Here is a 27,953-nt window from a genome sequence, read left to right as displayed (position 1 = left end):
GAGGCAGAGAGGGGAATGTGGAGGAGTGTCCTGGGAGCAGGGCTGCCCCTTCCTGGGTGTTGTGCATGCCCTTTCCACACCGTGACTCCATAATCATTCCTCTGCCTAACAAGAGCCAGGCATGGATTTGGTCACTGCGCTGCTTGGAGCGGAGCGTCTGTGGTGTGTGTGGTGTGTGCTTCCAGCCCTGTCACGGCATTAACCAGGAGGACTGTTCTGTCTTCCCTCCACAGCCTGGAAGTGTCTCCTCAGGTAGAAACCAGCTCAGATGCTCCTTCTCATTCTGCTCCCTGCTCCCCTGCCCCGTGCCCTGCTGCCCTTCCCGCTAGCATGCCAAGCTCTAACCTCCCTCCCGCTCCTGGAGACAGGCAGGCCGGATGCTTGGCCCCCACCAACCCATTCCTCAACTCCCTGCAGAGCAATCCCTTCTTTGAGGAGCTCCTCGCTGACCAGGTACTAAATTCTCCTTCACCTACTCACTTTCTCTCTAGTTTCCCGCCTGGGCCGCGTGCTGCACCAGAGGTCGCTGGGAGCTTTTATTCCTCTGAGGATTGCAGTCCCTCTGCCTCCCCAAGGCAGACAGACCCCGAGAGGGAGTCTCCAGCCCAAAGCGTTGGTGTCCCCGTGCCAGAAACCACTCCCCCAGCACCGGGAGAGCTCCCTCCTGCCGACAGCGACCCCGCCGTCCCCCCGCTGCCCTCGGAGTGGGACGATACCTTCGATGCCTTTGCCACCAGCAGGCTCAAACCAGAGCGGAAGAAGGAGAACTTCTTTGCCTCGGTGTCAGCAGAGGGCATAGCTTTCATCGACGACCCCAACAGAGCCAGCCCGACGGAGAGCTCAGCAGAGCCCCCCTGCCAGAAGGGCTCCAAAGTGTTCGAAAAGGCCGAGTCGCCCATCGGCCCTGAGATCCCTGCAGCTCTCCGCTCTTGGACAAATTTCTCCAGTTTAGACGTGGGGGCCAACCTGGTGAGCACCACCCAGGAGGCCACGGTGATCGAGGACGTGCTGAGCCCCGTGTCCACGGGGTCCGTGGCCAGGAGGAGGAAAAGCAGCACACCCATGATCTGGACAGCCGCGTTTGCCTCGGGCAAGCCCGGGGACAAAGAGGCACCGAGCACTGAAAATAGCGCTAGGGAGGAGGGGGACAGTGGTGAGGAGGAGTCCTGCAGCACAGGGACGAACGGCTGGATGACCATAGCCACGGAAACCGCCGCTGACCCCTCGGAGAGCGCCCCGAGCGCGGCCGAGGAGCGCGCGGCTCCCACGGGCCCCTTCGGCCCGCGCCCGCCCTTCCTGAGCGAGGGCACCTTTGAAGGCCAGAGCTCGTCCCGTGCCGCCGCCTGCGTGTTAGCCAGGAGCTCCTTCCCCCCCGAGCTGGCCCCCAAGGCCCTGCCCGGCGGCACCGTGGTGGCCGTGCCCCCGCGGGTGCTCGGGGACGCGGCGGGGCGAAGGTTCCCCGAGCCGGGCGCGGAGCCCGGGGGCGGCCAGGAGGGCGCCTTCGACATCCGCAGCTCGGTGTTCCGGCTGCAGGCCAGCATGCGGCTGGAGGCCAGCGACGGCCTCCTGAAGTTCAGCTCCGACATCCGCGAGAGGCGCGTGGTGCTGTCCCCGTGGGCAGGGCCCCAGGGCCGCGAGGAGCCGGTGCCCGGCCTGGCCGTGCCGCCCCCCAAACCCCCCAGGCGCTTCGCAGCCGCGGGCGCTGTGGGGGACGGCGAGGAGGAGGAGGCTGCTGGCGCCCAGCAAGGCAAACAGGAGCCACGGGAAGAGCCAGAGGGCCCAAGAGCAGAGATGGAATTGCCAAGGAGCCGTGGGAGCAGCGCCGTGCCGGCGCCTCCCGGCCTGCCCGCACCGGGAGCGGACGCCGCTGAAGCCGGGAGCGAGTTCCCGGCGTCTGAGGGTGCCAGAGCTGCCGCTGTGGACTCAGCGGCTGGCTTGGAGACAGGAGCCAGCCAGCTGGGGTCAGGGAACACCTCTGTGGGGGAGCACCCGTCAGAGATGAATGAGACAGATGTGGCCGAGCAGTTTGAGACTTGCACTTCCAAGTTCTCCCTGGATGGACTGGACCAGTCGGGTGCTGAGGAGAGCTGGAGCCAGCCCCGTTTATCCCCTCAGGGGGCCACAGACGGTGCCAAGTGGGAAACGGCCTCCAAATGGGAGCTGTTCCCTGAGGAGCTCAGTATTTCAGGACTAAACCCACCTTCCAAGCTAGACCTGGGCCAGCTGACCAGCTGGACAGCTCTGGAAGAGCAGGAGGCAGCTGGGCATCCACACCCACAGCCCCAAAGGTCAGAACACGGGCAGAGTCCATCCCAGCTGGAGCTGGCGTGCCAGGATGGTGAGGGGCGAGCAGGAGAGCAGCCCGAGCCCCGTGCCCCTCCCGAGGAGGCAGAGCAGGGCAGGACCCCCACCAGCAAGGAGCTCGGGGGGCACTGGGCAGAGAGCAGGATAGACTTCAAGAAAGCGGATTTCTGGAAGCCAGATAGGGCAGTGGAGAGGCACACGCAGGGAGCTCCAGCCCTGAGAAATCCCTTTACCCTGGCGCTGAGCCTGAAATCCCCGAGCAATCCCTTTGTGGAGAAGCCCCCAGCCCCTCTCCCTGTCCAAGCCGTGCTGCCCAAAAAGCTTGAGCAGGGCGACTTCAGCTTCCTCGGCCTGCAGGAGGAAGCCCCCGGGCACGGCTTGCAGCCCACTAACGCTACCCCCCTGCATGCCAGCCAGCCCCTGGCCTTCTCCACCCCTTTCCTCGTGGCTGCCACTAACCCCGAGCCGTGTGGCCGCCCCCGGCCCCCCGCGGGGGTCCCCGCCAGCCGCGCCGCCGCCCGGCCCTGCCCGTGCCCGCAGCCCCGGGACGCACAAGCTTCAGCGCTCCTGGTTCTGCCCAGGGAGACACGGCCGGCTGAGGAGCCCCTTGGCCAGCAGACGAGCAGGTGAGCACTGCGGGGAAGGCGAAGGGCGTGCGTGTGGGAGAGGTGAGCCCTGGCCCCTTCTGCTCCTGGCCCCTTCTCTCTGCTCCTGGCAGGGCTGCACGCAGCTGGGCTGGCTCCACGCAGTGCTGCAGCTCCTGTTCCCTCACCTTGCCCCAATCCCAGAGAGCCCAGCCTGAGCTGCTTGGCTCTCTGGGATGCTGGAGGGAGTGGCCACTGGTGTCCAGTGTGTTCCCTGGGCCAGGGCAAAGGGTTCCATGCACCCACGACCTGCCCCAGCTGGAAATTCAGAGCTGCACCCACATTGCACCCAGTGCTGATTTTGGCTCCATCATCCCCCCCGTGCTTGCAGGAGAAATGCCTTTCCCGTGCCCGCCAGGAGAGCTTGTGGCTGTTTGTGCTCTCCTGAGCTCCCTCATGGCATGTGCACAGCTGCTGCCCCTGCCATCCATCCAGCTTTGGCTGCTTTCCTCTCAAGTGCCCGTTGGGTACTGAAAACCTTCTCTCCGTAGCCAAAAAAAGAGTTTTTTCATCAGGGTGAAATGCCCCTCTCCCCTCCCTCCTGCCAGATGCCCAGTGGTGATGAGGCACGTGGGGATTAGCCTTGAGGCTGTTGGGAATGGGGAGGGTGGAAGGAAGGGGCTGTTCCTCCTCCCAGGTCACTCGTGGGTCTGTACAAATGCCACGAAGCATTTGAGCATTTGAGCTCAGGGCATGGAGTCTTGCTCTGTGTCCTTCAGTTTATCTCATTTTCCTGGTACTCCTTCCCCTGGTCTGCCTGGGCTCTGCCTGCCCAAGGGATTTACCAAGCACCAGCAGGGATTTATTGATCAGCCTCACTGATCATGAGGCAAATGGAGCTTCCTGGGGGCACCAAAATGGTAAAAATCCCACCTGCCCCAAGAGCAAGATTGGTTGTGGCCCTGGGGAGAGGAAGGGAGGGAGGATGGGGCCAGCAGAACTCACTGATCTCCAGTCCTTCCACAAGGGGATCCCTTCTTGGGTTGAGCATGAGGTGCAAAGTGATCTCAGGGGAGCAAAGACAGCACCTGGCTGGGTCTGTCAGATGGTATTTTTTCTTCTTATTTAAGCCAGACCCTCCAATCATTTTTAATTGGATTATTCATCCACCAGCAGATAGCCTTCTTCAAAATTTGCAGGGATGCTGCACAGAAACATGGATTTTGATACATTTCATGGAAAGAGAAGTGTCCTGCGATCCCAAAGGGATAACTGAGGCAGTGAGGGAGGTACAGGAGTCTCTGTGTTGGTAGTACCTGCTCATGGTCATCCCCAGCCGTGCCTGTGTATCCATCCAGGCCTGGCTGGCTCCTGGGATGGAACAGGCTGGGATCCAGGAGCTGGATATCCTGGGTATCAGTGACACGTGGCCAGGAGCTCCTGGAACTTCCATGCTTGGGTTCCTCCAGCACATTTTGGAACTTGCTGTGACTGAAGAACCTCTGAAGATCTCCTGAGGCCTCTGGGGAAGGCTCTGAGGCTCTGAACTGCTTTATAGGGCTGGGGAGATGTGAGAACTGTCCCAGGGTGAGGGAGCAAGGCTAGAAGGGATCTTTTCCCAATCCCCATGGCCATGCTGCCCTTCCCAGGATCATCTCCTGTTGGAATCGCCAGAGGCACAGAGATGAGGGGAAGGTGGTAGGAAAAAGGAAATACTTCAGACTTGGAATGGATACTAAGTCCTGGCTGGAACAAAAGTGTCTGCAGGTGAAGGGGAGAGGGTACCTGGTGTGGGATGGTGAGAGTTTGGGGTGAGGGGTTCAAACTGGGAATGGGGTCCCGTGGCCCCTTCCCAAGTGGCCAGAGGCTCTTTGGTCATCTTGTGGCTGCTGGGGCAGGGGAGCATCAGCTGCAACTCCCAGGTGTGTGGAGGGCCCTTTGCTGCTCCTGGGGATAGGGCAGGGTGGTGGCTCCACTGCTGGGGACGTGTCACATCCCTGGGACAGGACAGACCCCAAGGACAGCCTGGGACTGTGCCTTGGGAGCTGCACTGCCTGCAGGAGCCCGGCAGCTGTGCAGCTCCTGCTTCTCTACTGCATGGAATCCAGCAGCTGTGCAGCTCCTGCTCCATTGAATCCAGCAGCTGTGCAGCTCCTGCTCCTCCACTGCATGGAATCCAGCAGCTGTGCAGCTCCTGCTCCTCCACTGCATGGAATCCAGCAGCTGTGCAGCTCCTGCTCCTCCACTGCATGGAATCCAGCAGCTGTGCAGCTCCTGCTTCATTGAATCCAGCAGCTGTGCAGCTCCTGCTCCTCCACTGCATGGAATCCAGCAGCTGTGCAGCTCCTGCTTCATTGAATCCAGCAGCTGTGCAGCTCCTGCTCCTCCACTGCATGGAATCCAGCAGCTGTGCAGCTCCTGCTTCATTGAATCCAGCAGCTGTGCAGCTCCTGCTCCTCCACTGCATGGAATCCAGCAGCTGTGCAGCTCCTGCTCCATTGAAGCCAGCAGCTGTGCAGTTCCTCCTCCCTTAGATGTGGGGCTGGCCCAGCATCTTGTGGCACTTGCAGGTGACAGGACTGGGGATGTCACAGGTACCGAGGTGGTGGCACAGGCTGTGCCTGCCTCGTGTCAGGAGTGCAGAGGATCACTGTGCTCTGAAAATGAGGTGTCAGGTTAAATCACCTCATCTTGGTGATCCTCGTGGAGCCCCTGGAACTGGGAGCGTTGCTTGGCCCAGGGCCAGACCCAGGGCCAGACCTGGGGATCTGATCCCAAGCCCAGCCATTCCCCTTCCTCCTCTAGACCCTTGCTCCATGGAGAGCTGGCCCTTGGGTGCTGTGTGGTGCTCCAGGCACAGGAGCTGGGCCACGGGAGAGGGATTCCCTTGGATTTCTTCTCCGTGAGGAGCATTTTGATGAGCATTGAAAGGCTCCCTTTGGGAGCTGCTGAGGGAAATGCTCCTGGTTTTTCACTGTGCCCTGCAGTGACCTTGGGAGCACCAGTGAAAGCTGAGACAGGGCAAGGCTGGCTCAGAGAGGGGGACAGGGCTGGGCCAGTGTCACCCTGAGATGTTCCACCTTGGCCTTAAGCTCCATCATAACTCAGGTCCACTTGGGATGCAATTCTGGATTAGGAGCCAGTGAGCAGCTGATTCCACGCTCGAGTTGATGTTAATGGACCAGGAGAGGAAACTGGTCCAGCTTCTTGGCAGGTCCACCAGACCTTCAGACCTGGTTGTGAGGTGTGAAACTCCCCTGCTCCTCTGGAAGGATCATCCCAGGACAAACACAGCTCGAGGAACATCTCCAGCCCTTGGATCCTCCCAGAGATGAGCGGAAGAGGCAGAGCCCTGCTCTGCTCAGCCGAGCCCTGCCTGCACCACCCTCAGTGGGAAGCAGTAGGATATTGATTTATTTTCAAAAGTACCTTTTCCAGCCCTGCAGCAGGGACTGTTCCCACTGGCCATGGGGCTGGCAGCTGCCTGTGACCACCCCTGGGTGGTCACACGTCCAAACACGTCCAAGCATTCCCACTGGCTTCCCAGGGCAGCTTGGTCCCAGGAGGGTTCCCAGCCACGCTCTGCTTGTAGCCTCAGTGCTGGCTGAGGGATGCACAAGGTGACAGTGACATTTGGGGCTCAGGCCTGGCTGTGATGAGCTGCCCTGGTGGCTCCCCCAGCCCCTCCTCACCCCTGTCCTGCGGTGTCCTGGTGGTTGTAGCTCCTGGTCAGGGTTTAGTCCCAGTGGGCAGTGCTGGAGCCTCATGTGCAGAACAGCAACTCCTCCAGCCCCTGGCACTGTCCGTGACTCCCCCTTAGGGCTGTGGGATCCCTCTCCATCCTTTCCAGCTGCCCAGGAATCCTGGGCTCTGTCCTTGTGCTTGGACAGCTCTGCCAAGGGATCAGAGAATCACAGAGTGTGCTGAGCTGGGAGAGACCCACCAGAGTCATGCATCCAACCCCAGGCCATGCCCAGACACCCCAAAACCCCACCCTGGCCATCCCTGGCAGCGCTGTCCAAAGGCTTCTGGAGCTCTGGCAGCCTCGGGGCCGTGCCCATTCCCTGGGGAGCCTGGGCAGTGCCAGCACCCTCTGGGGAAGAGCCTTTCCTGATCTCCACCTAAACCTCTCCTGACACAGCTCCAGCATTCCTTGGTCCTGTCCCTGGTCACCAGAGGGAAGGGATCAGAGCTGCCCCTGTGCTGTCCCTTGGGAGGAGCTGATCCTTTGGCTTGTTGGAGCAGGTTGGTGGCTGCCAGTGCTGTCCCCTGCCAGCACATGGACAGCAGGAGACATCGTCGTGGTTGAAGAGGATTTCCACTTCCTTCGTATGTCCCAATGCCATCACCATGGCTGAGGCACAAGGACACGGCACCTCTGGGACACACAGCTGGTGGGGCTGTCACCAGTGAGAGGCTTTGCAAAGCTGCCAGGTGGAACTTTGGATGTTTTCATCCCAATGGATGGAGCTTTGGATGTTTCCATCCCAATGGACAGATATTTGAATGTTTCCATCTCAATGGATGGAGGTTTGAATGTTTCCATCCCAAGGATGGAAGTTTGGAGGTTTCCATCCCAATGGATGGATGTGTTTGGATGTTTCCATCCCGAGGATGGATGTTTGGATGTTTCCATCCCAATGAACGGATATTTGGATGTTTCCATCCCGAGGATGGAAGTTTGGATGTTTCCATCCCAATGGACAGATGTTTCCATCCCAATGGATGGAGGTTTGGATGTTTCTATCCCAATGGATTGAAATTTGGATGTTTCCATCCCAATGGACAGATATTTGGATGTTTCCATCCCAATGGATGGAGGTTTGGATGTTTCCATCCCAAGGATGGATATTTGGAGGTTTCCATCCCAATGGATGGAAGTTTGGAGGTTTCCATCCCAATGGACGGAAGTTTGGAGGTTTCCATCCCAAGGATGGAAGTTTGGAGGCTTCCATCCCAATGGATGGATGTGTTTGGATGTTTCCATCCTGAGGATGGATATTTGGAGGTTTCCATCCCAGTGGATTGAAATTTGGATGTTTCCATCCCGAGGATGGAAGTTTGGATGTTTCCATCCCAATGGACAGCTATTTGGATGTTTTCATCCCAATGGATGGATATTTGGAGGTTTCCATCCCAAGGATGGAAGTTTGGATGCTTCCATCCCAATGGACAGATATTTGGATGTTTCCATCCCAAGGATGGAAGTTTGGAGGTTTCCATCCGAATGGACAGCTATTTGGATGTTTTCATCCCAATGGATGGATATTTGGAGGTTTCCATCCCAAGGATGGAAGTTTGGATGCTTCCATCCCAATGGACAGATATTTGGATGTTTCCATCCCAAGGATGGAAGTTTGGAGGTTTCCATCCGAATGGACAGATATTTGGATGTTTCCATCCCAATGGATGGATATTTGGATGTTTCCATCCCAATGGATGGATATTTGGAGGTTTCCATCCCAGTGGATTGAAATTTGGATGTTTCCATCCCAATGGACAGATATTTGGATGTTTCCATCCTAAGGATGGATATTTGGATGTTTCCATCCCAATGGATGGATATTTGGATGTTTCCATCCCGAGGATGGAAGTTTGGATGCTTCCATCCCAGTGGACAGATATCTGGATGTTTCCATGCCAAGGATGGTGCACAGCTGTGCCTGCTCCTTGCAGGGAGGGACCATCAGGTCACTTCTCTTTCCATCACTCTGAGAAGGAACTGGATTTTGTTCAAGCCCAGAAAGAACCTTTTTTGGGTGAAAAGTGAGGCAAAAATAAATGAAAATCTAATTTCCCCTTAACTGGCTCCTTACCCTCCTTTTGGCCTCGTGGAGGGGGACAAATTCTGAGGTGGCTTCCAGGCAGGTGGCATTCAACTCTTGGGCTGGAGCATCAGTGGTGACCCCAGACTAACCTGGGGGTCCGTGGGCAGCAAAGAGCTGCTCTGGGCAGTGGGTGCAGCAGGCTCTGATCACACTGGAGCTGCTTTTGAACCCCTGGCAGCTGGGAGTTGTGACCCATGGCGTTCCCAGTGAGGGTGGGCAGTGCAGGTGTGGGCACCAGGATCTCAGCCAAACACATCTGCTGGGGCTCCTTCTCCTGTCTGGGTGGGAGCTGCTCCGTGGGCTCTGCCCTGCCCTGCTGGCTCTCCTTGGAGCAGCAGAGCTTTGGGTGGCACAGACACCGGGGTTCAGCTGTTCCTCAGTCTCCTGGGCGGTGCCATCCCTGTAGAACGCCGGGGAGAGGGAGCAGCTGGGGGTGCTGATTGTCCCACCCTTGTTGCCCGCAGCCCTCACCCCGTGAAGCCCCTGAGTGCTGTGCAGGAGGGCTCCAGCGAGAGGAAGCAGCAGAACAGGGCCAGCCTGAGCTCGGCGCTGAGCAATGGCCTGGAGAGGCTGAAGACAGTGACCACGAGCGGCGTTCAGCCCGTGGCCCCGGCCGGGCAAAACCACCCGGACAAAACCGAGCCCAAGTTAAAGGTAGGAGGCTGTGCCAGACATGCTCCAGGTGTGCTGCTGGCAGGGAGCTGCCCGGGGGGGAGGCAGAGCAGGGCCTGCCATGGGGTGGGTGAGGGTCCAGGCCTTGGGCTGCTCTGCCTCCTTTCTCCCATGGGCTCTGCACCTCCTCACCCCGTTGTTCTCCCATCACCTGGTTTGGTTTGGGGCTGGTGTTGTGCAGTGTGTGGGTGAATCACTGCTTATAGAATCCTGCAATAGTTTGGGTTGGAAGGGACCTTAAGTCCCATCCAGCTCCACCCCTGCCATGGCAGGGACACCTCCCACTGTCCCAGGCTGCTCCCAGCCCCTTCCAATCTGGTCTCCACAAGGTATGGAAGGTGGAAGGTGTAGTAGCTGCCTGAGTGATGCTCTGAAGGGTTCCTAATCCTGGCAGGGGAAGGTGCTTCCTGGAGCTTTGCTGACCTGGATACACTCCAAACACTGCTGTGTTGGGGCCAGCAAAGCACCTGTGGCACCTTTGAGAACACAGAGGGTGTTCTGAAGGTGACCCCTCCATCCCTTTGTCCACTCCCACTCTGTTTGCCTCCCCAGTGTCACATGGAAAACGCTGCTGGGGTTCACCCAAGGACAAGCACAACCCTGCTGTCTCAGAAGCCCTGTGGGTGCTGCAGGGAGTTCTGCTGGTCCTTTATGGGCACACGAGGGTCTCTGTGAGTCCCTGTGCTGTTCCTGCCTCTCCAGTTTAGAAAGACAGACACGGAAATAGGAGTGCTCTGCCTGCATCCTGCAAACATTACCAGGAGCAGAGGTTTTAATTCCAGTCCCTGAATGTCCCTCTTGCTTCCCACCAGGACCCTGCCCAGCCGGACCAGTCAGCCAAGTATTACCACCTGACCCACGACGAGCTGATCCAGCTGCTGCTGCAGAAGGAGGGCGAGCTGAGCAAGAAGGAGGAGCACATCCACGAGCTGGAGAACTACATTGACCAGCTGCTGGTGCGCATCATGGAGCAGTCCCCCACCCTGCTGCAGATCCCACTGGGAGGGGGCCAGGCCCCCTGAGCCTGCCCAGGGCAGCAGCACCCAGCAGAGCTGTGCCCCAGTAACCACGCTGCCAACACCCCCGCACCCCCTCCTCTCACCCGAGGGCTCCAGTGGCTTCTGTTCCAGAGTTAGCAGGAAGGGTTTTCTGCTCCTTCCCAGCCCAAGCTTACCCCAGCTCGGCTCCAGGGAGCTGTAGGGTGGTGGGCTGCCAGCACCCTATGGGGAGGAGCAGAGCCCTCCCCACGAGGCAGGCGCCTCCGTAGGTTCCCGTGCTGTGACCAAGTGCCACCTCCCAGGCACTCCTGCTGCCAGAGCTTTAAGTGACCCCTGGACATGTGAGAGCTGGAAACCATCTCCTCTGACTTCATCCTGCTGCTGCTCCTCTGCCCACACTCCTCCTCCTCTCTCCCCCGAGGGTGGTGTCCCTTGGCTGCTGGATGGTGTTGGGCTGGTGGGTGACACCGGCGACACTGAGACCCAGTGGGGCTCCCCCAGCACGTTCCTGACCAGAGCCTGTGGGACGCCCCTTTCCCCCGTGCCTCAGTTACCCCCAGTGAAGGGTGAAGAGCCAACTCCAGTTAGTGCCACTCCCTCACCACACCTGTGGGAGATGCTCCACAGAGGGACAGCGCCGGGCCTGGGCTGGTGTCACAGCCTGGCTGGGCCACGCTGGCTCTGCCACAGCACCAGTGCCAGGGTGACACTGCCTGTGTCCCTCATGGCTGGACTGGGAATACGGCAAAGGGAACATGGGATGGTGCCCCAGGAGTGCTGCAGGAGATCCTCCGCGGGCCCCACCCAGCAGCGGCTGCTGTGCCCTGGAGGGACCGAGGAGTGCAGAATCCACACTGAATTTCCACTCAGTATTCCAAGGAATGCCTGCTCACGGCTGCCCCGCACTGCCTCTGCCTCGTCTGTCCAGCACAGCCAGAAAATGCCCCCAAGAGCGAGGCCTGGGGGGGTCTGACCCCTCTGCAGGGCCCCTGTGGGGTCAGGCACCAAAACACTCCTGGCGCAGCCCAGAATTCCCGAATCCTGGCAGGACCCTCCCCGGCAGGGCAGTGCCCAGCCTGCTCCCCTGATCACATCCACGTGCTGGGATCAGCTCTCCAGGGCAGTGCCCAGCCTCAGGGGCAGCTCTGTCCACTGCTGACCCCTGAGTGACCACCCAAAATGTAGCAGCGTGAGACCGCGACTCTTCCCTTTGTTCCAGTTGTAAACTTGTCTATTGCAATTTTCATCAAATTCAGTATATGATCTCTTTTGGCGTGCCAATTTCCCTTTTTGTTTCCAATTTTGGAGTCATGTTTGGGGTGAGGGTGGTAAGCTGGCCAAGGCTACAGGGACCCCCTTGAAGGGGTGAGGGATCCCAGCCCATACTGGGTCTCCACAGATAAGGAACAGTCCCCGGGAAAGCACTTTGGGATGGAGTGAGGGTGGAGAAAGTGTAGGACTGGTGTAATTGCACCAATTTGGAGGGGTGTAATTTTTGTTAAATGCGATTACATCTTCCCTATGGGTAGACCTAACAAGTTCAGGGCGGGTCAAGCGTTGGTTGGGAGGTTGATATTGAAGTTGGACACAGTAATGAGCTTTGGAGGATCCCAACAGCTTTAATTCCTGGAGTTCCTCTGGTGCTCGAGGCAGGGACTTGGTCCACCCATCCCAAGCATCTGGCAGATTGGTTTCTTATCTGTACATGGGTATTCATTTGTTGCTAAAGGAGCCCCTACCAGGCACATTGAGAGAGGGTTGTCTATGCTGCCCATGGACAGGCATAGATGGTCTTGCTGCAAAGTCTTGGCCAGTGTGACCCAGATGTTCTGACTGGGCTGAGGGACAATCCATGCACCGGCTGATGGAAAGGTGAGGAGCATCCAAAATCCTATCTGGAATAGTTGGGGATTCCCTGCCGCCGGAGACACGGCAGGATACTTGGGGTTGAGTTGATCTGTGAGTTTGAAAAAATGGATTTTTAGACTTCTATGACTTTAATAGCCCCTCATATCTTCCCATCTTATTCCCTCAGCTTTTACTGAGTAGAAAAGGTGTGGGAAAACAAGAGGGGATAACAGTGCAACAAACTAAAGAGAGGCAGCAGTAAAACAAACTAAAGAGGGGTAACAGTGCGAAACAATAAGCGAATGAAACTCAACAGAGAGTCTTATCATCTTCTGGAGCAGTGCAGAATCATCCTCTGTGATGAACATCTGTGTTTACACTCCTTTTCCTTCTCCTCCACGCCACTCTTTGCTGTCCCTGAGGTCGAGGAGGAGTGTCTCTGGATGCTGCATTTGGCTGTTCGATGTACGGCTTGACATTCCTGCCTGGAACCCACCTTGGGCCAGATCCTGTAGATATGCAGGCATGACCTCTCCCCCAAGGAACTAACTGAAATGGGCTCATTATTTGTTTGGATTCAGGGTCTTTGATCAGCACAGGGGGTTTCTCAGTGAGCTGAGCTCTGCTGGTGTTGGAGAAGTGCCTGACAATGGGAGGGTTTGGCTCTGTGAATGAATTATTGAGAAAGTTGATGACATAAAGAGCATTACGTAATCTTTCTACATTTGGTAGTGTTTCAACTCCCCCACGCTGCTGGTCAAGGACTCTCTTGAGTGTACAGTGAGCTCTCTCTACAATGGATTGCCCCACTGGTGAGTGGGTTATGCCAGTGTGGTAATATCACCTCCCATTGATCTATCTAGCAACTGTTTGAAATTTGTGGAGGTGTAAGCTGGACCATTATCTGTTTTGATGCCTTGGGGAATGCCCAGGGTAGAAAACGCTAGGAGAAAATGTTGGATGGCATCTTTTGTCTTTTCTGCTGCATGGGCTGACGCAAATACAGCCCCAGAGAACGTATCTATGGACACATGAATGTGTTTTTGTCTCCTAAAAGGTGCACAGTGTGTGACATCTGTTTGCCACAGCTGTAAACTTTCGAGGCCTCGGGGGTTAACCCTGGCCCCCATGGAGGGCAAAGCAAACTCCTGGCAATTGGGGCAGGAGTCCACGATTGCTCTTGCCCGTTTCCTTGTGATTTTAAACATCCAGACAAGGGCTGGCACATTTTGGTGGAAAAACTGATGGCTCAGTTTGGCCTGATTGAAAATGTCTGATAGGGTGGTCTGCACTGCCATGGCTAGGAGATCTGCTCTCTGGTTGCCCTCAGTGACTGGTCCTGGGAGGTCAGTGTGTGACCTCACGTGTATGATGTGACGTGGTTGCTCTCGGAGGGAGAGGAGGTGTGTTAACTTCAAAAGCAAGCTGTACAGATCTGGATTTGGCACTTCCTTTAACAAAGAATGTTCTGCTCTTTCAGCTATCCCAGCAACATAGGCTGAATCAGTAACTAAATTTAAGCGTTGTTTGAACTTCTCAAAAGCTCTGACAACAGCTGCTAATTCTGCAATTTGTGGGGATCCTCGAACAATTTGAACATCAGACTCCCACTCCTGAGTGTCAGGATTCTTCCACGTCATAACTGACTTGTGGGATCCCCCTGAACCATGAGTAAATGCAGTCTATGCCTTTAGAGGAGTTTTACTTTTTAATGAATTTGGGACCAAATTAAAGCAAGCATTAAATAGCTTATGTTTTGGAGATCTGGCCTGGCTGGCTGTCAAGAGCGAACTGGAGGTGTTCATTGGTTTGGAGCAAAGGCTCTAGACTGTTTGATGTCACTGGAAGATATATGCATGTGAATTCACACCCCACTAGGGTCCTGAGGCGAGCTTTGGCCTTTATGATAAGCTGGGCCATAAGCTCCTGGGTGTTGTGATGGTCTTATCTGGTTTGTGTGGTTGAAACACCCACTCTGTGATTAGGAACTGATCTCCCAGAGTGGGTCCCACTGGAAAATGAGCCCATGGAACTTGGGTGACTTACCCAGCATGACAAACTGGAAAGGCAGGGTAGGATGTAGTGGGCTTTTCTCGTGGAGAATGCTTCTGATACCTTCTGGATCACGACCTGGGCTTCTGCTGTGATGGTTCATGGGGAGTCGAGGTCATCAGGGCCTCTCAGAAGGTTGAAAAGCGGTGACAGGTCCTTGGTCCTGATCCCTAGCAATTTATGAACCTTGCTGATGCTCGCACAGAGCTGGTGGATGTGTCTCAGGGTCCTCGGGTTGTCCTTGATGGTGAGCTGCTGGGGTACGAGGGTCTGCTCGCCGATTTGGAGCCCAAGGTAGGCCCACAGGCAGGTGTGCTGAATCTCCTCTGCAGCGATTTCAAATCCTGCTCCTTCGATGGCCTGAACAGTGTTTTTGAGAGCAGTCTCCAAATAATAGTCAGTCTCAGTGCAAATTAGAATATTGTCCACGTAGTGAAAAATTATCAGGCAATTTTTCCTGAATGGGCGAGAGAACGCGGGCAACGAACACTTGGCAGGTGGCTCATGAGTCTTTCATCCCTGAGGAAGAACTTGCCATTGATACCTTCTTAGAGGGGCTTGTCTATTAACTGATGGCACAGAAAATGCAAATCTTGGGCATCTCTGGGATGGAGCAGGATGTTAAAAAAGCAATCTCTGATATCAATGACTGCCAATTTCCAATCTCTCAGGAGCACTGAAGGTGAGGGCGGGCCAGGCTGTAAAGAGCCCATGTCCTCAATGACCTCGTTGACCTTTCTGATGTCTTGTAGGAGCCTCCACTTGTCTTTGCCCAGTTTGCACATGACAAAGACAGGGGCGTTCCAGGGGCTAGTGGATGGTACCGTGTGGCCCTTAGACAGCTGCTCCTGCACTAGGGATTCAAGCGCCTTCATTCTGAGTTCTGCCTGGGGCCACTGTTCCACCCAAATGGGATCATCCGATTTCCATGTGAGTGGTGAGGTGGGGGGCTCTACAGTGGTGTGAAGGGATTTTTAGTCTGGCTCCCCACTGTGACAATAGGTCTGTGCCCCAAAAAATGACAGGTGCCTTTACCACAAAAGGTCTTGCTGTGGCAATTAGACCCTCGGGACCTTTAATAAGGATTGACCTTTTACACCTCCTCCAGTCCCAGAGATGACTCCATTGGCTGGCACCAGTTCCCAGCCTTGTGGCCACTCGGAGTGAGCAGTGATGGTGACATCTGACCTGGTGTCAGCCACAACCTGGAAGAGAAACTTTGATACCCTTGTTAGACAAGCCACACTCTATAACAGATCTGTCTTGGCCTAGCATCTCTGCCCAAAAAGCCGAGGATTTTCTGGCAAAACTTCAGCCCAGGTGGGTACAGGAAAAGCTTGGGCAATGAGTGTGCCCTTAGTCAGATGCCAGGGTGGGTCTGTACGTATTACAGTCACAGTGATCTCATCCATTGGCCCCACAGTCTGGACTTCTGTAAGTACGTGTAACTCATTAACAGTGTCTCCTGTGATTAAATCATCTCTTGGCCCATCGGGAGGTCCAGGTTTACCAGCTGGAATTTGGCAATCACTTCATTCTCGGATTCAGCAGAAAGAGCACTCACCAGCGTTCTGTGTCCCTGCCTGAAGGCGTTGGAGGCCTCGGAGAGTCGGCGCCCTTCCTCACAGTCAGCGTTGCCACAGATGATTTCTCAATGCCTCGATGCTCTGAGATTGTGGGAAAAGAGGGACAAAACAGCTCAAAAGAAAGATCTCACAGGAGTTTCGCTGAGTTGACCAGCCCTCAAGATCTTGATCTTGGCCCTGAGAAATTCCCCAGAACACTGGGGTTTTTGCCCAGTGGGAACTGGAGCACTTGACTGTGACTTAAAATCCAGTGGCTGGCCAGTGGAGACGCTTTCAAAGGGCTAATGAGAAGCCCTGTGGTCAGGGTACCAATTTGTAGCAGCATGGGGTTTAGAGGGAGGAAGCTGCTACCTAATTCCCAAGAAGCATCTCATGTGGAAAAACTCCTTGGGTAGGAACTCGGGCAAAGCAGTCAAGTAATTTTTTTTTTGTGTGTGTTTTTTTTGGTTTTTTTTTTTTGCTTTTTTTTTTTTTTTTGGTTTGTTGGGTTTGTTTTTTTTTTTTTTTTTTTTTTTTTTTTTTTATTTTTTATTTTCTTTGTTTTTGTTTTTGTTTTTGTTTTTGTTTTTGTTTTTTTTCTGCCAGATCCCATTTATTCTAGAGTTGTGGCTGCTGGAGCCCAGCAGGCTCAGAACAGTGGGGAAGGTTTGTCCCCAAGGTCCTCGGGACATCTGGGGGGGCAGGTGGTGGCAGGACAGCCCTGTCACTGCAGTGAGGGGCTGCAGGAGCCCCCCAGTCTGTGCAAAGGTGGGATCTGAGACACCCCAGGACAGAACCAGCTGGTGGGGAAGTGAAGGAGGGGGCCTGAACGCCCACCTTCCCCTACACCCCAGTGGGAAGGACAGCTCCAAGGTCCCCTTCCTGCTGGAGGGGGTGTCAGGGCACCCCAAACCCGACCTGGGCACGATCACTGTGGGGGTGAGGGCAGTGGCACCCCCAGAATGGACACACCAGAGTCCTGTCCAGCCCTTGGCAGCACATCCTGGGAGCAGGGCTGGGACACACCAGGCACTGCCGGGGCTTCCCCCAGGGTCCCTGCTGCAGGGAAAACACCTTCCCCGTGCTGCTGCTGCACGGCAGGATGTGACAACAGCGGTGGCCGGGATCCCCCGGGCCCCTGGCTGTGCTTCCAGCTCGCTGTGGGGCTGCAGGAGCAGCAGGGAGCGGGGACAGCCCCATCCCTGCTCCGTCCCTGCTCTGTCCCCGCCTTGCTGGCCCCTCAGTCGCTGGCGCTGTCCTCGCTGTCCGAGTAGGCTCCCAACAACCCCAGTGAGGACGTGGCTGCTGCTGCTGCTGGAAGCGAGCTGGTGGTGGCCGTGGTGCCTCAGGATTCCATCCCGTTATCCAGGGCAGGATCTCGCTTCTGCTTCCTGCAGGCCACCAGCCTGGCCAGCTGGGCCTTGGTGCTGAGCTTGCCCACACTCCCAGCTCGCCGTCCTCGGCCTCTTGCTCTGGGGCTGCTCCTGCAGGATGTCCGTGGGTTTTCTTTGGGCTGTGGGATTCAGGTGGTGTTTTGCCAGTTCCTCATCAGAGTCGGAATCCACCAGGAGCCGGCGGTTCTGGGCCTCTTCCAGCATGGCCTTCATCTCCTCCTCATCCTCCGCCTGCTCCTTGCACCTCTGCTCCTCCTCCAGCTCCTTGTACTGCTTCAGCATGGCCTCAAAGTCCACATTGTCCTGGTGCTGGTTGAGCTCCTTCAGCTCCTGCAGGTTCTCCAGGACCTCCATCTCCAGCTTGGAGTCCTTGGTTTGGTTCTCCAGCACCTTGATGGGATTGTTGAGCTCCTCCTCTTCCCTCTCCTTCTGCATCCTCTTCTCCTCCTCCTCCAGGAGCTTCTCTGCCTGGAAGTTCCTCATGGTGCCATGCTCCATGGCGTAATCCGTGTTCTCGGGGTCTGTCTGGAAGGTGATCTCAGCCAGGCAGCGCGTGCACTTGATGTACAAGCGGAAGATGGGCAGCCCCAGGTAGGCCTCGCTCTGCACCGTCTCCTTGCGGGCGTTGAACTTCTTGCCCTTGTAGATGTACTCCCCACACGTCGTGCACCTCACGTTGAAGGGTGCCATGAGCCTCACCACGTACTGCCGGTCCTTCGGGAGCCTCAGCTTCGGGATCTTGGCCGGATCAAAGCCCGGGGGGTAATATTTGTTCAGCACTTTCCGTTCCGCCATCGCTGCGGCTTCTCCCGATCCCTGGTGCTGCCTCCACGCTGCTCACCCCACGTTGGGCACCAATTTGTAGCAGTGTGGGGTTTAGATGGTGGAAGCTGCTACCCAGTTCCCAAGAAGCACCTTGTCTTGGTTTGAAAAGTCTGATAAGGAAGGCAGGAGCCTCACCTGAAATGGAAAATGTAAACAGCTGTAGTTCTGCTGGAGCAGGGATCCTGGACAAGGCTGGAGTTTCCCTCTGAAGCTCCAGGGCTGGTGTGGATGGGCCTGGGCTTCCTCTGGGAATGCAGTGGGGCAGAAAGCTGCTCCTCTGGGAATGCAGTGGGGCAGAAAGCTGCTCCTCTGGGAATGCAGTGGGCAAAGGCTGCTGTGGTGTTCCAGGTGTCAGATTGTATCCAGGTAGGAATGCTTGGCTCCAGATTATATCCAGGTAGGAATGCTTGGCTCCTCCCCTGGGCGGAGCATCTCCCCATGGGATGGTGGAATTTTATCAGTGTGACTCAGTGGCCCATGAACATAAGATAATTAATAATTAATGGCCCGTTAACAGAAGAGATCTCCTGGAGGGAGGATTGATTGTGGGAGAGATAAAGAAAACTGCCCAGTTAACAGAAGATAACTGCTCCACCCCGACAGATGGAAACAGAATACACAACTAAATCTTTCAATCCAAGACACATGCCCTGTGTAAACCTGCTTGGGCAAATTCAGGCAAAGCAGTCAAGTCCACACACCACACTCACCATGGTTAGCTCAGCCAAGAGAGGCAACGAGCGCCTTTTGTATGATATATTCCAGTGAGGTTTATTCCAGCACGCCGAGGGACAACCAGGGACAAAAGACGAGACCGTGTGGTGTGCATAATCCGAAGTATGGGGTCAGCAGGCACTGACCTGAGAGCTCGGGGGCAGCACAAAGGGCAGGCGAGGCAGGCACCAGGGGTGCCACAACCAGTGAGGAAACAGGGAAAGCAGAAGTCCCTAGAATTTGGGATATTTGGGGAAGGCAAGCTGGGAGGATCAGTGTTGTGAGGCTCCATGGGGAAGTCCTCTCTTTCAGGCTAGGGGGGGAAAACTCTGTGGTAGATCTTTCCAGGGTGAAGCCTGGAGGTTTCAAAGGATTCCACACAAAGGGCTCTGATTTACCTGGCTGAACTGGAGGTACTGTGGAAGGGGATAGGAAGGATGTTGTTCCCTCCCTCATCCTGCCAGGATTTTGGCTGGAGAAGGTGCTCATGCAGGCAGAGGGGCAGTTGGAGTGGGATTTCAACATGAAAGGCATCTTCTCCCTCTTCTCTACCTCCCAAAGTCCCTGGGTTCTTTTAAAACCTCCCTGCTCTTCTCTTTACTTGCTTCAGTGCAGACCATGACTTTGAAGAATGGTGCCTTTTGCCATAGGCCAGTAGCAGTTTCCTACCCCAAAAAAGCTCTGCAACCCAATTCTCAGTCCCACACAACCTGCCTGGGGCAGGTTCCTCCTCTCTTTTCCTTCTCATCCAAGAAAAGGAAGTCAGTTTTCACCCACAGACAGCAGAGCCTCCCCACCACCTGTGCAGGTGCTCTGTCTCCTTCCAGGAGCTCTGCACAGCAGCTCAGGAGAAGTGGGGGCAGAGATCAGGAGCTGACACAGCAGGGGAGGGCAGGCTGAGTATTCCAAGCTAAAATGCAGCTGGAGATAGACAGAACTGGGTCTGGTCCTGTCCAACCCTTGGACCACTGCACGAGGAGGAGGAGGATTTGTTCCCTGGGAAAGAAGCAGCCATGAACCTCAAACTCCTTCCTGCCTCTCCCCCTGTGGGAAATACCCAAGGCTTTGCACTGCTCCAGCTGCTCCTCCTGTGTTTCTGCTCCTCCTCCCTCTGTGTTTCTGGGGTGGGACGGGGGTGTCCAAGGGAAGGTGTTTCTCCCATTTCGGAAAGTGCCAGGAACCTCTGTGCCTGTAGGGTCTGATCCTGTGGCCTGGCAGCCCGAGCCCCTCCCTGGGTGCCCACCTGTGTCCCTGTGAGCTGCAGGCAGTCAGGGAGGAGCTGTGGGCACTGGGAATGCAGCAGGGCACGGGAATGAGTGCTGGGAAAAGGGAGAGGAATTCCTCAGGCGGGCATTAACGGGGGAGGTGCAGAGCCAACATCTCCCACGGGAGCCAGGGCCCCTCTCTGGCTCCCACCCACACAAACATCCCGTTCTTGGCCCTGTGCCCCTGCAGGGACGGCTGTTGGTGCTCCCCACACAAGTGCCAATGTTTATATGGATCCCATGGACCCTCCTTCCCACCTCTCCCTCCTCTCCCGTCGTGTCTCACCGCCTCCCTCAGCCCCCTCTGCCTTAGTCAGCTCTGCCTTGTTTTGCTCTAAAAGCCTGAATGATTTGCACTTGAATATAAAACGTTACTCTCAGAGCTCAGCAGGTTGTACCAGGTGTGCAGCCCTGCCAGCAATAGGTGCTTCCACATCTCCTGTTCCCAGCAATCCCTGTTCTGTTCCTACATCTCCTGTTCCCAGCAATACCTGCTCCCTCCTTTCCTGCCTTTCCAGCAATAAGTGCTTCCACATTTCTTGCCTTTCTAGCAATACCTGTTCTGTTCCCTCATCTCCTGCCTTTCCAGCAATACTTGCTCCGCCCATCTCCTGCCTTTCCAAGAATATGTGTTCCCTCACCTCCAGCCTTTCCAGCAATTCCTGTTCTATTCCTTCATCTCCTGCCTTTCCAGCAATGGGTGCTTCCATAGCTCCCATTTCCAGCAATATCTGCTCTTTCCATCTCCAGCCTTTCCAGCAATTCCTGTTCCCTTATCTCCTGCCTTTCCAGCAATACCTGTTCCCTCATCTCCTGTTTCCAGCAATACCTGTTCCCTCATATCCTGCCTTCTCAGGAATATCTGTTCCCTCATCTCCTGCCTTTCCAGCAGTACCTGTTCCCTCATTGCCTGCCTTTCCAGGAATGCTTGTTCCCTCATCTCCAGCCTTTCCAGGCATACCTGTTCCCTCATCGCTTGCCTTTTCAGGAATACCTGTTCCCTCATCTCCTGCTTTTCCAGCAATAAGTGCTTCCACACCTCTTGCCTTTCTAGCAATACCTGTTCTGTTCCCTCATCTCCAGCCTTTCCAGGCATACCTGTGCCCTCATCGCTTGCCTTTTCAGGAATTCCTGTTCCCTCATCTCCTGCCTTTCCAGCAATAAGTGCTTCCACACCTCTTGCCTTTCTAGCAATACCTGTTCTGTTCCCTCATCTCCTGCCCTTGCAGCAGTGGTGTTTCCATCTCTCCTGCCCTTGCAGCAGTGGTTGTTTCCATCTCTCCTGCCCTTGCAGCAGTGGTGTTTCCATCTCTCCTGCCTCTCCAGCAGAGCCTGCTCCCTCATCTCCCATTTGCAGCCATCCCTGCCCCTCCCAGCCCCAGGAGCCAAGGTGTGCAGGGCTCCCCTGCTGCTGGAGCCGAGTGGGGCTGCAGGAGCGTGGAGCAGCGATGGAGGCTCCGTGTCTGTCCTACAGCGTTCAGCAGGTGCCTCCCTGTGCTTGGGAAAGGCGTCTGACAGTTGCTCCTGTCTCTGTTCTCTGTTTCCCCACCCTGCTGGGCTGAAGATTTGGGGTTTCACCACACAGATTTTGTTCTGTGCCTAAGAGCAGCACAGCAGCGCTGGAGTGGAGTCTGTAGTGTTAGTGTTAAACCTCCACCTTCCCAAGGGAATGGTTCTGAGGACCTAAATGCTTCCTCAGAGAGGGAGGGGGTGAGGAAGAGAATTGGGGAAATGTTCTCAAGTTGCCCATCTGGGATTTATCTCCATGTTCAGTGACTGAATCTCTATTAAGTGATTTATTTGGGATCCCAGGGGCAGGAGCAGTGTTCCTGCTCCGTGTCCTGGCTGTGCCCTGAGCTCTGTCCCTCTCTGCTGAGCCCAGCACACCCCCAGGGTTTTCTGGGCCAGCAGCAGCTTCTCCCTGTTCTGTTTTAAACAGCCATAACCATGCCTGTGCTTTTGCCTTTCTCCTGGAGTTTGTTTTTCCACGAGGCTGCAGCAGGGTGCTGTGCTCTGCCTTTGCTGCCAGCCCACAGCTGTGTTTTTTGCTTTGCAAGAACTTTGGCCAATTTCTTTTCCCCTTGCCTGGTCCTCCTGGCCACGTGTGGGCCAGGAGAACCACCAAGGTTTATCCTCAAACTGGAACAAACCTGAGGGATGTGGATTCTCCAGTGTGAGGTAGACTCAGCCTTGTCTAGGAGGGAACCGCCGTGTTTGGGGTTAAAAACCTGGAAAAACGTCCCCAGGTGGGAGAAGTGTTGGGGTTTTTGGAGTTGTTGGTTTCCCTGTTCTTCACGTCCGCAGGAAGTGGGTTCTGTGTGTCTCATGTTTTAAGAGCTGCAACTAATGTTTATAAAGAGCTTGTTATTTACGTTTTAAGCACTTTAAAAAAAAAATAAAAGTTGTTCAAGCTGTTCCTAGACACTTCTGATTCATTGACAACAGCGTCTGTGCTGACGGCGCCTGGACACTGAGTGACATTTCTGTTTATCTGTTGCAGGAGGAGGAGGAGGAGGAGGAGGAGGAGGAGGGTGTTCAACTCCTCCAGCAGCTTTTCCACCTGCCCTGCCAGTCCCTGGGTGCTGTGCAGTGGGAATGCTGCAGGAACCTCGAGTTCCACCCCAAGTCCTGCTCCTGGCTCAGGTGCGGGGCTCGTGAGGGTTTGGGATTCCTTCGGGTTTCTTGTGTCGTGCCCTGAGCAGCCACGGAGCGTGGCTGGGATTGGAGCTGGGCTGGGGGTCGGGGTGGGATTGGGGAATTCATTCCTGGGAAGGGCAGGGCTGCAGTGCCCATCCCTGGGGGATTTCAGAGCCCTGTGGATGTGGCACTTGGGGACAAGGGGCAGTGGTGGCAGTGCTGGAGATGGTTGGACTCTGTGACCTCAGAGGGATTTTCCAACCTGAACAATTCCGTGATTCCCTCTGCACAGCGGGAGGGTCAGAGCTGGGGCTGCATTCCTGAGGATTTGGGGAAAATCAGCAGCTGAGCAGTGCAGAGAGCCCAGGGCAGCGGGGAGGGAGGCAAAGGAAGGGAAGAGAGGGAAGGAGAGGGAAGGAGAGGGAAGGAAAGGAAAGGAGAGGGAAGGAAAGGAGAGGGAAGGAGAGGAAAGGAGAGGAAAGGAAAAGGAAAAGGAAAAGGAAAAGGAAAAGGAAAAGGGGAAGGATTCATTCCCATCGGTGTCAGCTCTAATCGCAGTTTATTTTCCCTGCAGCTGGGTGGACAGATGCCCTGTGGAGCTGGGCTGTGTCTGGGGGATCCCACGAACCCTGGAGGGCTCAGCAGGGAAATGTTTGGGCTGTGGGCTAAGCTGGGACCCTGTGAAAGGGGATCCATCCCGGGACAGGCAGCTGGGGCAGTCCATGGGAGAGCTGGGCTCTGAACTGGGGCAAACAGAGCATTTCAAGCCCTGATTCCTGCTGAAGCCTTGGCTCCATGGCCTGCCTGGAGCACAGAACAATTCCCAGCCCTGCAGCAGTGCCTGGGTTGCTGTTCCAAGCTGGGGTTCACTGCCCAAAGCGAGTTTGCCCCAAATCTGCCTTTAGAGATGGAGGCTGACAAGGAATGCTCTGTGGCTTGGTCCCGCAGCCAGCCCGGCCCTGTCCCTGTTCGGGCGCCAATGTTTTATCTCTTTGAGCCGGGTCTTACAGGCTCTCACAAACATCACACCCTGGAGAGCTCAGCTACCTCAGGTGGCATAAAGAACCAGGATGGCTCCTGTGACAGTGTTGGAAACAAAAATAAATTGGTTTTAATAAAAGGCAAAATAACAAAGCTCTTTACAGAGAAAAACCGAGCCAGGGCAAGAGGTTCTTGCTCCTGCTAGAACACTTCACAAAAGCAATCAACTTTTTTGGTTTTCTTTTTCTAGGGAATGCTTAGGCAGGATTTTTTGGGTCCTGTCTAATTAGGTATCGTTAAGTTTGGGGTGAAGTCCCCAAGCTCCTGTGACGTGTCTTTTAACCAAATTGAGGAGAGAAACTTCTGGGCTTTTGTCCTTTTTAAGGAGACAAAGGGTAACTGGTTTACTCCATCAACAGGGGGCACATCCCTACATGGCCCCACACCCAGCTGTCCCCTCTGGGGGGCCTGGGACCCCAAAACTCCCTCGTGGGGTGGGGGGACGCTGGGTGGGCACCAGGCGCCCCCTAAAGCTGCTCTCACTCCCCTCCTCAGCTGGGCAGGGAGAGAAAATACAACAAAAATCCCATTTGGGGATGAGGGCAGGGAGAGATCCCTCAGAACCCACCAGGGACTGGAACGGGCACAGAGGATTGAGGAAATCCGTTTAATTTATTAATTTAATTTATTGCAAATCAAACCAGAGCAGGGCAACGAGAAATAAATCAGTTTAATTTATTAATTTAATTTATTGCAAATCAAACCAGAGCAGGACAATGAGAAATAAGCTCCAATCTTAAATCACTTTTCCCCCCACCCCTCCTTCCTTCCCAGGCTCAATTTCCCTCATGCTTCTCTCCCTCCTCCTTCCAAGTGGTGCAGGGGGACAGGGAATGGGGCTGTGCTCAGTCCCTCAGACATTGTCACTGCGCTCCTTCCTCCTCCTCCTCCTATTTCCTCCTCCTCCTCCTTCCTCCTCCTTCTTCTTCCTCCTTCTCACACTCTGCCCCTGCTCCAGCGTGGGCTTCCCATGGGGTCAGTCTCCTTCAGGAGCTTCTCATGGGGTTCAGTCTCCTTCAGGGTCTCCTTTTGGGGTCACAGCTCCTTCAGGAGCTTCCCTTGGGGTTCAATCTCCTTCACGGGCTTCCCATGGGGTCACAGCCCCCCAGGGGCTTCCCTTGGTATCACAGTTCCTTCAGGGCTTCTCATGAGGTTCAGTCCCTTCAAGGGCTTTTATGGGGTCACAGCTCCTTCAGGGGCTTCCCATGGGGGCACAGCCTCCTTCAGGGGCTCCTTTTGGGGTCACACCCACTTTAGGGGCTTCCCTTGGTATCACAGTTCCCTCAGGGGTTCTCATGGGGTTCAACCTCCTCCAGGGGGTCCTTATGGGGTCACAGCTCCTTCAGGGGCTTCTCATGGGGTTCAATCTCCTTCAGGGGCTCCTTATGGGGTCAGACCTCCTTCAGGGGCTTCCCTTGGTATCACATCTCCTTCCAGGGCTTCTTATGGGGTCACAGCTCCTTCTGGGGCTTCCCATGGGATTCAGCCTCCAGGATATCCTCACAGAAGCCCCCCTTGGAGCCCCCCCAAACCCCATTTCTGGATGAGCTCACGCCATGGCTGGGGGGTTATTTCCCCCCCCCCCAAACAAAAAATTGGAACAAGCCATGATTTTAGGCTGGGGAAGCACCCCCCTCCTCCCCCAGAGCAGGGAAACACAAGTTGTCAGCCGGGAGGGATCTGCTGGGGCTGATATCAGCCAAAGAATTGATATTCTTTCTGGTATTTCACAAAAAAAGTGATAGTCTTATGTCACTCCAAATGGGCTCGGAGATAAACAGATTCTCTCCCCTCTGTTGTTACCAAACATTTCGTGTGTCAGCACCGGGACTGCAGCAGCGCCTGGCTCGGCTGCTGGAGGGAGGGAGGGAGGGAGGGAGGGGTTCCCGGGATCCGGGGCAGCTTCCATCCTCACCCCCGGGCTCTGGGGCAGCTTCCAAAATCACCCCCGGCCTCTGGGGCAGCTTCCAAAATCACCCCCGGGCTCTGGGGCAGCTTCCATCCTCACCCCCGGGCTCTGGGGCAGTTTCCAAAATCACCCCCGGGGTCAGGGGCAGTTTCCATCCTCGCCCCCGGGGTTAGGGGCAGTTTCCATCCTCGCCCCCGGGGTCAGGGGCAGTTTCCATCCTCGCCCCCGGGGTCAGGGGCAGTTTCCATCCTCGCCCCCGGGGTTAGGGGCAGTTTCCATCCTTGCCCCCGGGCTCTGGGGCAGCTTCCATCCTCGCACAGATGCTGGCACGGAACCTCTGGGGAGTGGGGAGCGGCCCCCGAGCCTTTGGCAGGGCTGGGGTTGTGTTTATGGCTTTGTTTTCCCTGTGGAGACAGAGCTGGGGGAAGAGAAGGAGCCTGAGGGGAGCTGAGTTTGGGGCCAGGATTGAGTTTGGGGTCAGGGCTGAGTTTGGGGTGAGAACTGAGTTGGGGTCAGGGCTGAGTTTGGGGTCAGGGCTGAGTTTGGGGTGAGAACTGAGTTGGGGTCAGGGCTGAGTTTGGGGTCAGGGCTGACCCCGCAGCCCCAGGGCTGTCCCTGCAGAGCCCTGGGGGCAGCTCGGAGCCTCCAGCAGCAAACCCCAAACCCTGCCGGGGTGGGAGCAGGGTCCTGCTCCTCATGCCCTGTCCCTGTCCCCCAGCCCGGCAGGGACACGGAGCTGTCACCCCGAGGCGGCAGGGACGGCTGCAAGGGAAAGCGAACAGAAATGATAAAATACCATTTCCCTGCTCTCTCTTGTTCCACTTCTCACCCCTCAGAGCCCCTTTTCCATCCCTTCCCCCCCCCCCCGGAGCTGCAGATTTGGGGTTCGCTGAACGGGATCAGTGCTGAGCTAGCCCAAAATCAGAAACTGCTTTTGCAGGAGGGAAGAAAAGAGGAAAGCAGGAACTGATGGGCTCTGCAGCCACGAGGCACAGCAGCATGGAACATTCACACTTTTCCCTGGGCGGCAAAAACACGGGATTCTTTTGTTTCATGTGTATTTTTTTAACCCTGCTCCTGGATTTCCCCCGCTGCCTTTCCATTCCAACCCTGCCCTGCCTCCCTCCCTGCTCCAGCCACATTCCCTCTGTTTGCTGTCCCCGTGCTCTTCCTGCGGAATCGATCCTAATCCTCCAAACGATTTCGCCGGCATTCGAAGGTCCGCACGCTTCCTCCGGCGCTAATCTGGGCGAGGGGATGCGGCGCAGGGCTCGGGCGCCCGCGGTGCCCCGGCCACGGCGACCTCGGCGTTATCGGCCCGGATCGATAGCGCGGCTCCCGTCCCGCATTCCGCACCGGCCCCGCAAGGGTCACCGCCACCGCGGCAGGGTCTGCACTTCCACCGAGAAACAGGGAATTGCTGGGGATGGGAAAAGCCTCCGGTCCGGCCACCGGCAGCACTGCCGGGGGACACTGACCGTGTCCCCACAGCCACAGGGTGTGAAATCCCCCCAGGGATGGGCACCCCAACCCTCCCTGGGCACTGCCAGAGCACCCTTCCCATGTAGGAATATTCCCAATATCCACCCCGAGGCTCCCCTGAGGCCGTTCCCTCTCCTCCTGTCCCTGTTCCCTGTTCCCAGCCCGACCCCCCGGCTGTCCCCTCCTGGCAGGAGCTGTGCAGAGCCACAAGGTCCCCCCTGAGCCTCCTTTGCTCCAGGCTGAGCCCCTTCCCAGCTCCCTCAGGAATTCTCCAGCCCCTTCCCAGCTCCCTCAGGAGCTCTCCAGCCTCTTCCCAGCTCCCTCAGGAACTCTCCAGCCCCTTCCCAGCTCCGTTCCCTGCCGTGGCCGCGCTCCAGCCCTTTCGTGTCCCTTTTGCCGTGGATGCCATTCAGTAGCTCTGGGGGTGGTTTTGCGGACGTTTTTTGGCTTTCACCATTGCACAGTTAAGGTGAAACTCTCCTCTCCGTGTCCCGCTCCCCGCCCCCCCTCTCCGGATCCCCCCTTTCCCCGCTCGCTCCCGCGGCTCCCCACGCCCCCGCCGCGACTACATTTCCCATGGTGCCCCGCGGCCGGCGCGCTCCCCATTGGCCGGCGGAGCCGGCGCGGCCCCGCCCCCGGCAGCGGCCGGCGGACTGCATGTCCCGGCGTGCCCCGCGGCAGCTGCGGTTGGGCGCAGCCAATCAGCGCGGGGCCGGCCGGGGGGCGGGGCCCGGCGGCGGGGGAGGCTGTTTAAAGTGGCGCTTGCGGGATGGCGGAGCCGGCGGACTATCCCCCGTTCCAGCTGGGGAAGCCCCGCTTCGAGCAGGTACGGCCG

The 27,953-nt window shown here is 56.4% G+C and overlaps 3 protein-coding genes and 1 pseudogene across 3 annotated transcripts in view; 3 read left to right on the top strand and 1 right to left on the bottom strand.

Moving 5' to 3' along the window:
* Positions 1-11,655, top strand: part of RAB11FIP5 (RAB11 family interacting protein 5) — a 37,625-nt gene extending 25,970 nt beyond the window's left edge. The window contains exons 4-6 of the mRNA XM_053939916.1: positions 492-2,930; positions 9,181-9,370; positions 10,201-11,655. Of these exons, the coding sequence (XP_053795891.1) occupies positions 492-2,930; positions 9,181-9,370; positions 10,201-10,410 (2,839 nt within the window). The 3' untranslated portion in view covers positions 10,411-11,655. The remainder of the gene's footprint in view (positions 1-491; positions 2,931-9,180; positions 9,371-10,200) is intronic.
* Positions 11,656-17,091: 5,436 nt separating this feature from the next.
* Positions 17,092-18,040, bottom strand: LOC128786591 (splicing factor YJU2-like; annotated as a pseudogene).
* Positions 17,973-22,465, top strand: LOC128786592 (formin-2-like). Its single transcript, XM_053939918.1, has 2 exons — positions 17,973-21,348; positions 21,381-22,465. The coding sequence occupies exon 1, from the start codon at positions 20,281-20,283 to the stop codon at positions 21,211-21,213; it is 933 nt and encodes a 310-aa protein (XP_053795893.1). The 5' UTR covers positions 17,973-20,280; the 3' UTR covers positions 21,214-21,348; positions 21,381-22,465.
* A 5,310-nt stretch (positions 22,466-27,775) lies between these two features.
* SFXN5 (sideroflexin 5) overlaps positions 27,776-27,953 on the top strand; it is a 107,759-nt gene continuing 107,581 nt past the window's right edge. Inside the window, 2 exon segments of the mRNA XM_053939917.1 lie at positions 27,776-27,879; positions 27,881-27,944. Coding sequence (XP_053795892.1) covers positions 27,776-27,879; positions 27,881-27,944 — 168 coding nt within the window.

The sequence above is a fragment of the Vidua chalybeata genome, chromosome 4 (genome assembly GCF_026979565.1).
Source record: "Vidua chalybeata isolate OUT-0048 chromosome 4, bVidCha1 merged haplotype, whole genome shotgun sequence".
NCBI lineage: Eukaryota > Metazoa > Chordata > Aves > Passeriformes > Viduidae > Vidua > Vidua chalybeata.
Note: the sequence above shows the minus strand (reverse complement) of the source record. Positions and strands in the feature narration are given on the sequence as shown.

Bases quoted from the DNA above. Each gene is read 5' to 3' on its own strand.
- LOC128786592 (XM_053939918.1), top strand. From the start codon at position 20,281: ATGGATCCCATGGACCCTCCTTCCCACCTCTCCCTCCTCTCCCGTCGT.